The sequence below is a fragment of the Atractosteus spatula genome, chromosome 6 (genome assembly GCF_055471065.1).
Source record: "Atractosteus spatula isolate fAtrSpa1 chromosome 6, fAtrSpa1.hap1, whole genome shotgun sequence".
Taxonomy (NCBI): Eukaryota; Metazoa; Chordata; class Actinopteri; order Semionotiformes; family Lepisosteidae; genus Atractosteus; species Atractosteus spatula.
The window spans coordinates 26397394-26413891 of record NC_142711.1 but is presented as its reverse complement, the minus strand read 5'-3'; the positions used below and the strand labels follow the sequence as shown (position 1 = coordinate 26413891).

General features: G+C 36.7%; 1 protein-coding gene across 8 annotated transcripts in view; it reads right to left on the bottom strand.

Moving 5' to 3' along the window:
- Window positions 1-16498, bottom strand: part of map3k22 (mitogen-activated protein kinase kinase kinase 22) — a 71883-nt gene that overhangs the window by 39885 nt on the left and 15500 nt on the right. For 5 of the 8 annotated variants that reach the window (XM_088918463.1, XM_088918466.1, XM_088918469.1 and 2 more), the window contains exons 2-4: window positions 6005-6089; window positions 5330-5374; window positions 3543-3587 (exon numbers count right to left, since the gene is read on the bottom strand). In XM_088918463.1, coding sequence (XP_088774589.1) covers window positions 3543-3587; window positions 5330-5374; window positions 6005-6023 — 109 coding nt within the window. In that variant the 5' untranslated portion in view covers window positions 6024-6089. Of the gene's footprint in view, window positions 1-3542; window positions 3588-5329; window positions 5375-6004; window positions 6090-16498 lie in introns of those variants that run through there. The other 3 variants (XM_088918467.1, XM_088918471.1, XM_088918468.1) reach the window with 3 other exon arrangements.

Below are 16498 nucleotides of genomic sequence, written 5' to 3'. Positions count from 1 at the left end.
GACCAATCCCGACAACAGAACCAGTAATTTATGGATTTTTGGAATTTGGATTAAATGTCAAACGTGGAATTATGGTCCCGTGGAGCTAAGAGATAACACTTTGTTTCGAAAATGTAAAAAGATCGTCAATAAGACTATGAATTGAATATTGCATTTAAGTAACTGATCTTAGTCGCATTTGTGCCACAAGCTAAAAACTTAAGGAGGCACAAAATAAAATAAAATACCCTTGAGCTCATATGCTTCTACTGTACTTGCACAACATGAGTTTCTCAATTTCAGCAGAAACCATAGAATGTGGAAATCCATTTACAAATGACAATATGGCAGTAAAAGAAGAGCAGGTTTTTACAGGATGTAATATTAAGATTAGAGGGAATTTCAACAAAAATCCAAACATCGATAATGTTTTTTTTTAATGATATTTTACTTTATCCTTAGGATAGCTACTTGAAACTATAATTTGACACATAGGGAATTAAACAGAAAAAGCAGAAAAATGGCAAATTTAACTTTCTTACCAATATGAAATTGTGTGTGACTGTGTGAGAGGAGCTAGTTACACCATCTAGTTACACACAAGGGTATTTACTAGAGATTATATTCAGACAGAGCACATTAAAATACAATATATATGTATATAATATATACAGTACAAGGTTGATAAAATGGTAAAAGATATCCCACACTCAGTTTAAGACATCACAGCTGTTCGTTATTCTAATTACTGAAGTTCTTAAATTTAAATAATAATGTAAAATACAATACTGTATAATATAAGGATATTCCACTTTGCACTACATTGTTGTTAACAGTCGACATAATAATTTGACTTGTTTTGACCACTTCATGTCTTGTATAGAGCTAGGAATCTTCTGGTAGCTATAGCAGTTCTTATTGATGCTCCACTCTCATTATCTGTAGTTAACATTGGGTGAGAGGTATGTTAGGTGGCTTGTTCCTGGCATGCTAGGTGCCATATTTTAAATAAAAATGCTTGTGATTCTGCAAAAATAACTGCAATATCTGTCAGTCTTTAAAACGCACTAACAATAAGGTGAGTGTAGTTTCCCTTTGCACCTGTGAAAAGGTGCAAGTTTCAGCAGGTGTACATATCATTGGAATCCTAGACAGATTTAACAGAGCTATATACAAGTATCCAGTTTTCAGAAAAGCATCAAATATGTTCACTACAAGTATGTGAGTATATATATTAAAAAGGCTTTTTAGGTAGTATTAAACCAAACATATAAAGATTTAAAGATAATAATGATTGTAAAACCCAATTTCTTGCTTATTTTGTGCTTCAAGAATGTCTGAACAATCCTTGAATCTGGAAATCAACTACTACAATATAGTCCCTTGTACCACCTATAAGAAGCTGAAAATACTAGAAAAGAAGAATCTGTGGATATAAAAGCAGAAAATCCTGTTCCCTGAAAAAACACCCCCTCAAACACAAACACTAGCGTCAACCGATTTCCTTTTTCAAGTGCTTTCCTCTCAGAACGAGAGATGGCTGCCGGCTCGGAGCCGCAGCTCCTCCAGGAATGTTGACGGCCTGAGCTCCAGCCGCCAAGGATACCAAACAAACACAAGGGGCCCGGTGTGGGAGAAGAGTGGTGCAACTGTGACGCAGGGTAGTAAATTAAGGCATTACATCACTCGCTGAACACACAGCTGCCAGACCACACAGGCCAGGCCAGCTACACACACTTGATGCACAACGCCTTCAGATTCTGATTCTGGTTCAGGCTTGCAGCTTGGACCAGAGGTACTGTATGCACACATGACGTCCATTCTCTAATTCATAGAATAGGATAGGGCCACAGGCATTTCTGTACTTGTGTGTGTGCACTATGATTCCTGAGATACACAGATCTCTTTAGAGAGTACAAGTGAGGATCAGTGTGCCTGTGCCTAATGGTTTCTGTACGTCATTATGTAAGCTTTAGGACTTTTTAGTCAGTTTAGGACATTTGTGGGTGATTCAGTGAATATCATGGTGGCAAAATCTATTTTAAAACATAAGTTTTCTGGCATGTTTCTGATGCGCTATGTCAAAATTGCAGTGCGGGGAAGGGTTTCTCATGGCAAGGGTGATAAATAAGTGATAATTCTGGAGCATTTCCGAATGCTGTGAACAGCAGATTAAACATTTACTGTATGTAACCAGTGTTGCTTTCAATTTTTTTTTAGATTTCAGCTTAATGGATATACCAAGGTTGCAACAATTACCATTGCTGGTAAAAGTTCTTACAGGTTTTTAAATTAACACTTTCTGCTTCTGAGGCTTTCCTTATGCTGCAATGGGCAACTCATCCTGGTTACCAGAAAAATGCAATCCAGAGAAGGTGAGCGGATAACAAAGGCCTAACACAACACTGTTAATAGCTTTTTCTAACTCTGTTCTTTCAGTTTACACTCCAGTGTGCATAAGTGGTTGTAGGAACTGGTCAGCTGGAGAAAATCCTCATAGCAGGGCATAAGACAAATGTCCTTAATGAAAGCCAAAAATGATAGGGCTTTAGAGGCTGGAAGAAAAGTCTTCCACTAGATTACAGCCTGAAATATGCACAAAAACCTCAAAGCTCAGATAAAGTAAAAGAAGATACTTTGGGGACAAAGTAAAAGAATGTGACTCTGCTGGGAACAAGTGGAGATACTGGACAACATATCCCAAACTCTTACAGAGTCACTCTTACAGTGCAGTATGCTGGAATGGAGCATACGGTGGCAGAATGCAGGAACAGACCCTAGCCTACTCTTAAAAGTCAAGATCACAAAGCAATTTGAGAGAAGTATATACTGTATGCCTGAAAGATCCCTCCCACACACCAAATGGAAACATTTAGAGAAAATGTTTGTTCTGCACATGCATCTACAGAACAGTATGCTGTGGACTTTGCCTTTGTCAAAAACTTGTAGTCTGTCAAGATTGCTCTATGCTTACCACTTAACCAATCTTTTGATTATTAATTTTGACAAATAATCCTGTCATTGTTTATTTATGTCATCTATGTTATCTTTTATATGTTGATAATTATTATATGTTCAGGTGGGTAGCTGCGTCAGCATGCGTAGGCTGCAAAGGAACAAGTAATAGGTTTATTCCATGCTGAAAAAAAAGAAGAAAGAGAGCACAACGTTTCGGCCATGGAGCCTTCTTCAGGTGAAGAAGGCTCCACGGCCGAAACGTTGTGTTTCTTTTTCTTCTTTTTTTTCAGCATGGAATAAACCTATTACTTGTTCCTTTGCATTATTATATGTTGTCCTTAATGTACGTTTTTATTGTAAACATCAGACAGTGTCTCAAGACACAGGCCATAACAGAAAGAAAATTAGATTTTTATCTTGGAAAAGACTAAGATGCCATTATTTCAATGGACATGAAGAACATGACCTTGAAACTATGACTTCACTATGACAAAGTCAAAAATATGACTGCACCGTGGAGAAAATAAACTTTTCTTCCATCTATACTACACACATCACGCCATAAAATATATTAACATCTTATGATAATAATTTAAGTAACTTGCTTTGCATGTTCCTGTGATGCCCAGGTCCCACAGGGAAACTGTCTTCTACAAAACAGAGAATAATTAAAACTGTATTTAAGACACAACAGCACATTCTTTTTAAAGTAAAAACACATTGTTTTTGGGTGAAAGGGCTGCTGTAAATAGCCAAAACCCGAATACCCATGAGCAGGAATAGCACACCAAGTTAGGAATGGCTTTTAAAGAAGTCCAAAAATAATGAACCATATTCCATTTACAGGCCCATGCAGTCTACTAGCAAAAAAGTAAGGCAGATGTCTGAGCTCACTGGTTTTGGACCCTTTAAGACATACTGTAAGCCAATGGTGACAGTGACTGGAACTTGGTAAAAAAATGGTGTGTCCTCAGAGAAACAATAAACAAGGAGGATAAGCTTCATCACATGAATGAAAAGTTGGCCCCACTGAAGATTGCTAGCTTGTAATTGAGGACCCTAATGGAAAGTAGATTAGGAGCTGCCATATGCAGCTGAACTAGATGAAGACATTCCGGGCTTGGAAAACAGGGGACATTGAATGGGCCTTTGTTTTAAAAGGACCAGGGAATCAAGAGAGACATAACTGGACCATTTGTTGGGGAGTTAAGAGATGTCAATATCAAGATTTTGAACAAAGACAAAGTTATATGTATCGTGGCAAGTTATAGAAGAAAACAAATAATAAAATTTAGAGTCAAAATTCTACAAAACCTAGAATCATTGAGGGAACATCTTCATGTGATAGTGGTATAAACAGTGGTAAGATCAGGTAGGGCTGGGCGATAATTCGATAATGATAATTATCGCTATAAAATTTTCCTCGATATACATTTAACAAAAGTTTGATAAATGTTCGATATATGTTTCTGCTTTGCGCATGCGCACAAAATACTGCGCGAGTGCGGGTGCGTGTTGCAGACCGGGCAGCTAACGTGGTGTTGTTTACCCACACGGTGGTGGCTGACAGGACTGTAGTTAGAGTGGAGAAATGAGCGACACTGAAGCAAATGTAGTGCTGCCAACGACCAGCTCGAAGGACGATGACATCATCGACAGAAAACTTTGGTAATTTGGAGATAATTTGGCTTTTTACGATCAGACAAAACAGAGCACTTTAAACTTTGCAGTCTGTCTGAGCCATCTTCTATGTGTGTTTTATCACACTGCAGTATTTAATTTTTCTATTAAGATATTTATTTTGTAAATTTTACTCATGCATATTTTGACATAAAAAAAGACTTGAATACTCTCTATTCATTTGTTTAATGTTTCTGCTGTTTGGCAAGTGTTTGTTGTGTTCTTAAAATAAAGAGTTGTTTAATTTTCCAATTAACTGTTTCTTCAACTTTCACTCAGGAGAAAAAATCTGCCTTTAAACTTTAAACTAAAAGAAATAATGATTTGAGATTTATCGTGATAATTATCGATATCGACTGATACGAAAATTTTTATCGTGATAATGTTTTTGGCCATATCGCCCAGCCCTAAGATCAGGGAAACATTTTAGGAAGTATATACTCTGCCAAAAAGTATAAACAATGAGTGACTTGTAGTCCTTTGATCTTTTCAAGTACTGCAGCAAGGTCACCAAAAGGCTAGAGGAGGACAACATCAAATCTGACCTAGAACTGCTAACTGTGTTTGTTGCACTAAAATGTAAACATTACTAAGACAGTTCCCAGAGACGGCAAGACAGAGAGTACACTCATTTCTGTTATGAATGAAGTTCCTAATAATTCCTAATTTACAATTTTCAAAATGAAACAGAAAAAAAACCAAAAAGTATTACCAGCTTGTGTGTGTGTGAGTGAGGAAGTCCTCTGTGTGGTGGGACCTATAGAAAGGGAAATGGAGAATTAACAGTTTTACGTGAGATTTACAGGCCCAAAGATATGAATGTGGGTCAGCTCTGTTGACACATTCAGAGCTTTGTTTTGTAAAGTCTTTCCAGGGACCTTGTTTTGTGTTCACTGTTTCTCCATCTTACACAGTGTGCACGGTAATCTTTTTGAGGCTGTGGGAGGTCTAGGTTTGTTGGTGCAAGAGACCTTTAGAGGGAGTGCAAGGAGATAATATTTCAGAGAAGAGTGTTGATTTTGTTGTGACTGAGGGAGGGATTCTCCTAGAAAGGGAACATAAAAAAGCCAATTCCGACATTTCAGGAGAGGATGTTCCTGATGACAGTTGTCAGCTGAGTGCTTTTCTTTTTTATCAATTTTTTTCTAAACTTGAAATATTATGATTTTTAAATTTGCCACACATATTTGTCTTGTACGCTGTCTCTTACCAGACTTGAACTTGAACCAGAATGTGCTTACCAGACATGAACAGTTTTTCCTTCCCCTAACACACAATGTTGAAAAAGTGAAACTACATTACATGGCTGGGATGCATGCCTGCACCTGCACTGGCAATAAAGTGTAAAAATATCCCAAAAGGAAACAGAAACAAATGTGCAGCTTACCCATGTTTACAGTCATCATCAGGAACTGGGCTCACTGAACTTCACTGCAGCACTGAACTTCCCCTTAGTCAGTAAAGCCTGCACCCTGGTAAATAAATTTGAACAATTTGAGTTAAGTGAAATTTTATAAGCAATTATAGTACAATTCTAGAGAGGATGATGTTTTTATTATTGTACTGAAATAAGAGAAAAGCTGTGCTCTACACTATTGCACAATGTTAAACAACAAATTTATTTTTTAATTTATAGTACAGGTCCTGAAAGACCAAACACCTGCTGGGTTTTATTCTATCTGAGCTTCCTTACATAACTGAAGTCTTAACTGAACAAAGAATTTACTAGTTTGGAAAATTTGCAGATTTGCAAGTTTTGTTTTTCTGCTCAGGAAATGTATTTTATTAATGAACACCCAACAGCTAAAAGGATACCTCCAATTTAGAAGAGATGAAAATGAATTGTATTATTAAGTCATTTCAGTTTTCAACTGTATAACAGAGTTTGGCCAGAACAAAAATCAGCAGTTGTGTGGTACTCCAGGAACATGATTGGAAACTGTTATAATTTGTTCCATTATTAATGCATCAAGTATACCAAAGGAAGAAAGTATACCAGAACAACAAAGTAGTACATCAAAGGAAATACAGTACATACACGTCTATACAGTGCATGAATGAAGCAGCACATTTATTTTGAAAAGTTGGTTCAAATTCATATTCATTCAGAAATTAAAATAGACACAAATTTACTATGTTAAATTTTTTTCTCATTTTGTTCTTCATTTGACAAAGTGAAATCGTAACTCATAAGATCTCCCCAAACTATGCATAGAAGAAAGACTTTTAAGAGACTGAAAATATTTAAGGAGCATATTTAGCATATAAGTTTGTTAAATAGTTCCATAAGCCTTTAGATTTCATTTTTGACAGTCCAGATAAATATTATAGCATTCTGGGAGAGAATACTCTTTCTAAGATGGAATACCAATGCCAGAATGGTTCTGATACTTTCAACCCAGAATGATATGTTATAATAGGGCAGTATTCAGCAGGTGAAAGGACTTGAACTTCAAACGTTCTAAAAATATACTGTATCTAGACTTATATCATAGTCAAATAAAGGGGCTGTCACAATTAGAGATCAGGGAATTTCTCTTGGAGTAAGGCAACTCATACAAAAGGTGCAACCAAAAAGTGTACTGGATAATGTCAAGTCAGTGTCCAAGTCCAGACTATTCTCAAAACTGAGCTGAAGGTCAGACTTCTTTGTTCATTTCCTGAATTTTAATGATATGGATGAAGTAACTGCTGAGGGGAAATTCCATGGCCCCACACCAAGTTGATGCTGTTTATGCCTCCTCACGTACCCCCTCACTAAACTTACACCTACAAAGGCAGAAATACTGAGCTTACTATTGGCTAGGCAAGATCTCGTGCCCTACAGATTTTTTCATGCTACCCTTGAAACAGGAACAAAAACATCATATAAAAGAATGTGTTATGGAACTGATGATGTGGCTTGCTTAAAGCAATTCTAAAAATGTTATACTGTAATCGTAATAGTGCTGCACAGAGAAAAGTCATATCTGTCATGATTAGTTGAATTCAAGAAACCACAAGAGTCATGGTTATTCTTAACTGAAAGTATTTTTATTTTTAATGTGTCAGAATTCCTCTTCAAATCTACAATATCATTCTGCTCTTTGTACTCTAAAGTGCAATGGGACCCTCTTCAATAATATAGAGGCCTCCGAAGGCTTCCTGTTTCCCTGAGGTTTAAAGGGAGGTAGTGCAAGGAAAACCTTCAGCAGCACCATGCATCATCATGGTTAAGATAAGACAGCTCTCCAAAGACTGTATGTGAATAATTGTGACCATCAAGTTTTCTGGACTTAAATTTTTAATGTCAAATATGTCTTTGCTCTGTGCAATGCTATTAATATTACAGCACAACAGTTCTGGAGTTTTTTTTCAGCAGGAAACATTACTCCAATCTGCAAATCTTTGCTATATGAAGTTTTTCGCTCCTGTTTACTCAGCAGCATGAATAAATCCGGAGGGCACTGTATAACTGAACGACTACATATCGACCAACCGAGATCATCTGAACAGCTTTACATTTATACTTTATACTTCTGATTAATTAAGGAGTTATGGAGGCTAAGAACATGTTGCACTGCAAGTTGTAGTGGTAGATTACAGATTGTGCACCCTTTGTTTACTCTGCAACAAGATCAATCATTATATTTATTCATTCCTTCACTTCCATCCACCCCTAACAACACAACAATTCACAAGCATTAAAAATACTACAATTACTGAGCTGTTAATCAAACCCAATAATAACCACATTTCTCAGTCAACTGTGTATTTATAACTAATGTTCATCAGGGATAACACCGCCACTTGGTTCAATTGGCTTCACTAGTCCTAAATTGTATTCATTCCAGGATACATACATCCAGGATAAAAATATAAATACTATACAGTATGTAAGCCCCTCTTTCCTTTGCATTTGTATCTCTCCCCTACCCCATCTCCCCATTTGCAGCTGCCCCAGGGTTAACCCTTTATTCTTCATGTTAACTCCTAGAGGTTTGTCCTCAGCCAAGTGTGTTAAGGCAAATTTACTATGATTAAAAAACAATAAACACTTTTTAAATACGCTTTATTCTTGGGTGCCGTTTTACCTCATGAACTGTATTTAAAAAGAAAGTCATCCTTAGTTTGTATGCTATGGGTGCATGCACAGAAGGATGGGAATTAGCTGCTGCATGTTGTTCATACACTTTTAGAAATGTAGATCGCACTTACAGTAAATCCCCCTTAAACTGTATATTGTTTTCTCATTGGCTGTGGAAGTTGTTTTTATTATATACTTCTACTACTGCTATTGATTCTATGACTGTGGAATTAACAGAACAGGAAAAACATCTAAATTAGAATGTATAACTATAACACAGAAATGAGTAGCATCACAAACTCTGAACAAACTTTAGAAACACTCCAAAGCTAACCCTGGAAAAAAACCTTGTGGTTGCCGATAGGAACTTCAAACTCTCTTAGTATTTCCTCTCCGCATCAAAGCACGTCTGTTAGCTTTGTTTAAAAAAAAAAACATGGGTTTCAAAAGCAAAGATTCTCCCAAGCCTTATCCCTCTTTTCATATGGTGTACAATGTGCTGCGTCTGTAGGTTTCTCCAAAACAGTCAATAGGAAAAAATGTCCTCTCTCAACATGCTGCCACAAAGGGTTGCTGTAAATTTCCGTAGTGTGAGCCAAGGGCCTCACCACTCACAACAACAAATGTTAAAATAACAGAACTCTGAGAATGAGACAAGACTCCACTTCCTACAGCACAGATAATGCTCGGCACTCTCGCCTTCTCCCAGCAAAAGACCTTCATATCCCTAAAAAAAAATACTGAGCTGTATTGAATACAAGCAGGTTGCAAACAGCTTGCAAAAATGAATGGCTTTAAATGGGATAGCATACAAGTGCCAATCACAACAATGGCATTAACATTCATCCCCAAAACCACAAAGATAAGGAAGGCCTGTTTTTAACAGTACAAATTCAGCAAAAGACTTTAAGTAACAGTACCGTCTCATTGTACACATTAGGCAAAGCATAAATGTGTGATTTCTTTTCTTGGTATGTAACAGCCAAATGCATATTAACTAATACAGTTTGGTTGATTTTTCCACCAAGATGAGTGATCACAAAATGAGACCAAAAGATTTTCTTCTCATTTAAATGTCATACATTTCCACGGTTGCATTTAATGTCCCTTTAAAAAAAACACTGAAAATCTCATTTGTTAACTACTGTGGCCAAATGAAAGGAACAGTGCCAAAAACATGTTTTTCTTTGGGTTCCAGTTTCACTCTACTTTATTACATTTCAGAAAACCAACTCACAACAACCAAATGTAACCAGCTAAATCTCAGTCTGGAGAAGAAGGATGAGCCCTGTTATCAGATTTGATAGGCTGCCAAGAGTGGAGCCTGCCAGCATCATATACACTTCTATAACAAAGATTCGTTCACTGTGCCACAGGACGCCAGGCATAAATCATGTCCATGGATAGTGACTGTTTCAAAAATCTGGCAATAAGAAGTGGAGTTATTTTAAGAAAGGCAAATCACAAGTATACAGTCCTTAACAGCAATGCAGCCATTAATGATACAATTTCTCCATTAATTACCAAGTAATTGGTCGGTAAGTGACCACTACTAAGTGGCATTAGGTTCTCTTCATGTACTGTGGGTTATAAGACAATTATACATAAATTTACACTCCCGATATGTTACAAAAAATATTTAATGGATTACAAAATGAGAAACAGTTTAATCTAGCCTACCCACACTTTCTAACAAAAACCCTCAGTACAGGACAAAAAGACTCTAGAAGGCGGCAGAGAACTCAAAAGATGATGGAAACTCTTGGAAAACTTTGCTTTTTCCATCCTGGCAGTATTATGAGCCAAGAAAGGTTGCCTGTTAATTATTTGGCATATTTAATAAATGCTTGAGAAAGATTAATACCAAATGTTTTCGTTATCTCTGAGCAGTGGGGTATGCAAGTTTTGGTTCCGTGCTGCTCTGATGAGGAGATTTATTTTCTCTAGTGCTCTTTGGGGAGTGCTATCTCCACAACACAGCACAACTTTGAAAATATATTTACTCCATCTAGCCTTATTATTTTTTGCTGTGCAACAAAAAGAAAATAACATATACGAGAACCCAAAACTCCATAACTAAGAACAAAATTAATAGCACGTTCATTGAACAGATTTGCTTCTCTACGAAACTGAAAAGGTGTCTAAACTGGAGGCTGTAAGGGACTTCAGAAAGCCAATGGCCATCTCGTATATATAATGTATGGTGTCAGTACTTCAGAGACAGCTTGGGCTCCTCGTTCACTTCCTCTCTAACCTCCATGGTGAAAGGAGCATCACCAAGAGTGGATACCATCATATAAAGGCCAGACATTCAGCTCTTCGGGACTTCTCCTTGAAGGACTGAAAATTGTCAGGTATTTCAGAGTTGAAGAGACCGCTTATAATTAAACAAAAAAAACTTTATTCTTAAAGTCGTGGACATATTTCCTCTTTTCTGTTATTCACCTAGCAAGAGAACCCTCTCTGTTGGATTGAGACCCATTATTTAGTCTAGGTTTCATATAGCTTAGCAAGTTGTTGTTTTGAATATGAATTTGAATTTTATAAGAATGGCTTTATGTTTCTCTTACTTACAGTTGGACACTCATTAATAGGGCCTAGTGATTTTCTTAGCTAATTTCCTAATTAGCATCTATTTCAGTTCTCCAGCACGTAGACATCAATATAATCTTGTTAAAGCAATCATACCATTCCAGAAATCACCTGAATTAGTCAACTATAACATCCACATATAATGGCATGTACAGTACATCAACAGTGTTGTTTATAGCTACTGACATGGCATCATACAATTTATTCAAAACTACCACAGACGATGATTAAATAAATTAAAATGGTCACCAGGAACATGTATTAGTGTCAACAGAATAGTTTGCTTTGATGGCTAGATGAAATGTACAGAAATCAGAAAATGAGTTGGGTACAGGCTGAAGAAACCTACAGTGTTCTAGTAGTGGAGCAGGAAAGTAAAAACTTTTTTTGCTTTACATTTTACATTGTTACGCAAGATGCATTTGAATGACAAGTACAACATATTACATACAGTATTCATTCACAATAGAACAAAACACACTTTGTATTCAACCGATCAATCAAGTAAATTATGTAAACTGTAAATTCAGTATGAAGTTATCTATCCTTTTGAAACAATAACTACACCGAGCTTAAACTCTCATTCAGGATGCCTTGCCACGCCTCTGCTGCGTTCTGAGTTTTTGTGTTTTTCTATTTTTCTGTCTTCAGCAAAATAATCCAAGCTTAACATGTTTTTCTCATGATATCTCTTTGGTTCCATTGGCCATGTTTTAGGTTATTGTGCAGCATGGTGAAGCACCACCCAATATGTATGGAAGCACTGTTTTCTACACAGGTAGAGAAAACATTTCAGTAAACTTCAGAATTCGTGATGCCATCATCAGTTACACCATCAATAATTCAGCAGCTGAGCAAGCCAGTTGCAGTAGGCCATGCATGACCATACCCTGATATTTCCAAGACCATGCTTCAGAATTTGCTTAGAACTATAAATATGGGCTAAGAGAGCTTTGGAAAAAAAGTCTGACAAATTAAATTAGATTTTGTAGAACTTTATCAAATGTACTGAATTTGGCATTAGTTAGTATGCCTTGATCACGTAGCTGACATTATTTCAGACAAATAGTCACATTTTAAAAATTTACTTCAAATGCCTTTAACACAATACCCTAACATAAATATGCTTTCTTGAAAGTAGTATCCTCTTCAACAACATGAATGGGTAGCCTATTCCAGACTTGCACAATCCTTTATCAATGTGGAAAGAAGTGGAAAGATTGAAATTTGAGTACAAAAGTGCCTTTAAATGCACTATCATGTACAGTGGTGCTAGAAAGTTTGTGAACCCTTTAGAATTTTCTGAATTTGTGCATAAATGTGACCTAAAATGTGATTAGATCTTCATCTAAGTCATAAAAATAAAGAGAACCCAATAAAACAAATAACACACAAAAGGATATACTTTTTCATTCATTTATTGATCAAAACGAGCCAGTAAATGTCTTTGTCAGAAAAAGTATGTGAACCTCTAGGATTATCAGTTCAGTTAAGGGGTTAATTAGAGTCAGGAGCGTCAATCAATGGGATGACAATCAGGTGTGAGTTTGGGTGGCCCTGCCCTATTTAAAAAACATAAACCTGAGTCTTCACTACCAAAGTCTGGTCTTTGTGAACGCATGCCATTCAAAGGAAACTTCTGAGGACATCAGGAAAAGTGTTGTCATCAGGCTGGAAAAGGTTACAAAGCAATTTCTAAAGACTTTGGGCTTCACCAATCCACTGTCAGGTAGATAGTGTACAAATGGAGAAGATCCAACACCATTGTTACTCTCCACGGGAGTGGTCGTCCAACAAAAATCACTCCAAGAGCAAGGCGTATAATATACCAGGAGAATACAAAGTACTCCAGGGTAACGTCTAAGGATCTGCAGGCCTCTCTTGCACTGGCTAATGTCAGTGTTCATGAGTCCATCATCAGGCAAACACTGAACAAGAATAGTGTGCATGGGAGGACAGCAAGGAGGAAGCCACTGCTCTCCAAGAAGAACATTGCTGCCTGTTTAAAGCTTGCTAAAGACCACCTGGATGAGCCAGAAGACTATAGAAATAGAAATGTTGTGGCAGGACCTAAAGCGGGGAGTTCATACAAGAAAACCCACCAACATCACTGAGTTGAAGCAGTTCTGTAAGGAGGAATGGGTTAAAATTCCTCAAAGCCGATGTACGGGACTGATCAACAGTTACCGTAAACGTCTGGTTAAAGCCATTGCTGCTCAAGGGGGTCACACCAGTTACTGAAAGCATAGGTTCACATACTTTTTCCAACATAGACATTTAATGTTGGCTCATTTTGATCAATAAATCAGGAAAGTATATCCCTTTGTGTCTTATTTGTTTTATTGGGTTCTCTTTTTCTATTTTTATGACTTAGATGAAGATCTGATCACATTTTAGGTAAACTTTATGCAGAAATTCAGAAAATTCTAAAGGGTTCACAAACTTTCTAGCACTACTGTAGTTTCCATTTGTGTCCTCGTTTTACTGCTGATTCTGAAAAAATGTGAGCTAAAAATGTCAAAGGGTTTTCAATACTTGAAACAAGTCCCCACGCACTCTTCTCTTTTCAGGAATGAGAACATTCACTTCTACAACTCTGTCAGTTAAGGATATTCCTTTAAGCCTAAGATAGTACCAGACCACTTTTCTCTAGACTGATTCCAGAAACCTGTTTCTGTATCAAGATGAACAAAATTGTAACACATATACTAAAGAAAGTTGTACCCGTGCATTGCAGAATTTTAACATAATATCCATCCATCTTCTTTATCCGTCACTTATACAATTCAGGTTCACAGGTGAGCTGGAGCCTATCCTGGCAAGCAACAGATGCAAGGCAGGAAACACTGAATGTGACGCTAACAACTGTGCCACTGTACTGCCCAACATATTATTCCTTAATTTTAATTCTACAGTATTAACTACTGTATATCCTGTTCACTTGCTTCACCACATCACCTATAGGTGATAATCACGATGTATCAACAGAAGGATTTAAGTCTTTTTCATAGGTGGATCCTCAAAATTAGTTTTCACCATCTGATAAGTTTTATGATTTTGCTGCTTACATGTAGGCACTCTAAACATGTCTACCATAAAATATCATCCAGATGTTTTCACAGTCATTTAGTCTATTTTTTAATTTCCTTTGCTGCTTCTAGTGTTTACTGACCCTCTTATTTTGTCAAGTACAAGTGTTCCTAATGAAGACCCCTATGGTACACCACAGTTGAAGTATCCATCCCCTGTGAATGTACATTCTCCCTGTACCCTCCATTTCCTACCCCTTAATGTTGCACTTTTTGATACAATGTGTACAGTATATCCATTTTCAGTTTTACTTCATGTTTCTATAATTATGTAAATATAATGATCTGCATTAATAAACTTATAAATCATAATTCTAAGTTTATAACTAATCACAGTTTCAGTGCTGATTACTTACTGATTTTTAAATTAAGAGTCTCTACAGAGACACATGGAGAAGAATGAGATTAAGGTTAGAAGTCACATGGACCAGAAAAACTCCAGACCCTACTCTTTAAGGCTGTCACTGACAGACATGCGTTATGTAAAATGCTGAGATGAGGCACTGAAACTCAGTATAAACATTTTGCAAACAATAGTCTAGGCATTTTGCATTTTTTTAATCTTGTAAATAAATACACATTTGTCTTTTAAGTGATGCTGTTCATACCCTCTGAAACCATGTTGTGCAAAGGAAAAAGAATCCACTTGACAACATTTGACATTGCTTGACCAAAGAAGCATTTTAATTTTAATGTTTTAAAAATATGTTTGCTAGACAAACTGGTATCAGGACTGACTTTCTCACTTAAAAACTGACCTTTTGACACACACCTAATTCTGTTTTGAATATTTGTATTATAATAAAAATAATAATTCAATAATAAAGTTATTACTGAACAATACACTTCAATTTGCTTAATCAACTGTATATAGTATCATACAAAGTTCTAGTTCCCTGTGTAGAATGAGGAGCTATGAGGTCATTTACAGTATATAAGCTTTTGGGAGTGTCTAGAGATGGTTACATTCTGGAAGCAGGTTTCTTTTTGTTTGTCAATTATTCTAAAATCACAATGCAATTTTTCATCTAATGTTCACAAAAACAGAATCAGCCAGCTATCATCAGTGGGTCTATAACTAGCATTAATTACATTAAATGTTATTTTGTTGAGCGTGTATTCTTATTATATTTTTATACTAGAAATTCTAGAAAATTATGATTTGATACTATTTACCACAACAATACATACTGCATACTATGAATTCTTATTTGTTACTAAATCAGTTTTAAACAGATTATCATTTAACCGATGCAGAAATTGTATTTCTGCACTCCAGTCATGGTACAAACAGAGGGACATATGAACCATCTGTCAAAAACACTTCCTACAGTGTGGCCATGCGTTATTTTTTTAAATAGATCAGTGGAGCTGCTTGCACAGTTATTATTGGCAAACACACACTGAGACAGCTGTGGGTCTTCTGCGCTTGGTTCTGGGTAGAACAACTCATATCACATTACATTTGGTTGCTTGCAGTTCTGCATTTCCTGGAAAAAAAAACATGCAAGGTAAAGAATATTTTGTTTTTATAAGGTAGGTAATAGTGGGAAATTTTGCAAAATAAATTATCAGAGACCACCACCCTTTCACCATTCGATGCAACGGTGTGCATTCATCCACGTCCTCTGCAAAACAGAAAACCAGCCATCCAAAAAGAACTGCTCGTGATCTCATAGTAACAACTACTCGTTTTCCCCTTGAAGGCAATTCTAAATCCTAAACTGAAAAAAGAGCTTCAGAGACAGCCTCTGACTTTACTCACTGGCAGTTGTTGTTGGGTTCCTTTTTTTCCAAAGGGAGTTACTGAAAAAAACTGTGCATTTCCTCATACTAATACTAATGTTCAGTGGCATAAAAAAGATGACATGGTAGCATCACAGATCTTAGATCCTGAGTTTGGTTAGAAAGCAAGGCATCTCATGTGTGAAGTTTGCACCTTCTCCCTGTGTCAGTGTGCTCCCACTGTCCCTGTGTGCTCGCTGAGATGGGCAGTGTGGGCATACAGTCCCACCTACAGTAGTCCCCCATGTGTCCAGGTTGCCTCAACCCTGACCGGGAATCAGAGCAGCTTTCTGCCAGTGAACAAAGAGTACAAAGAGACCACATGTAGAGATTAAAGTCACCTAAGGCA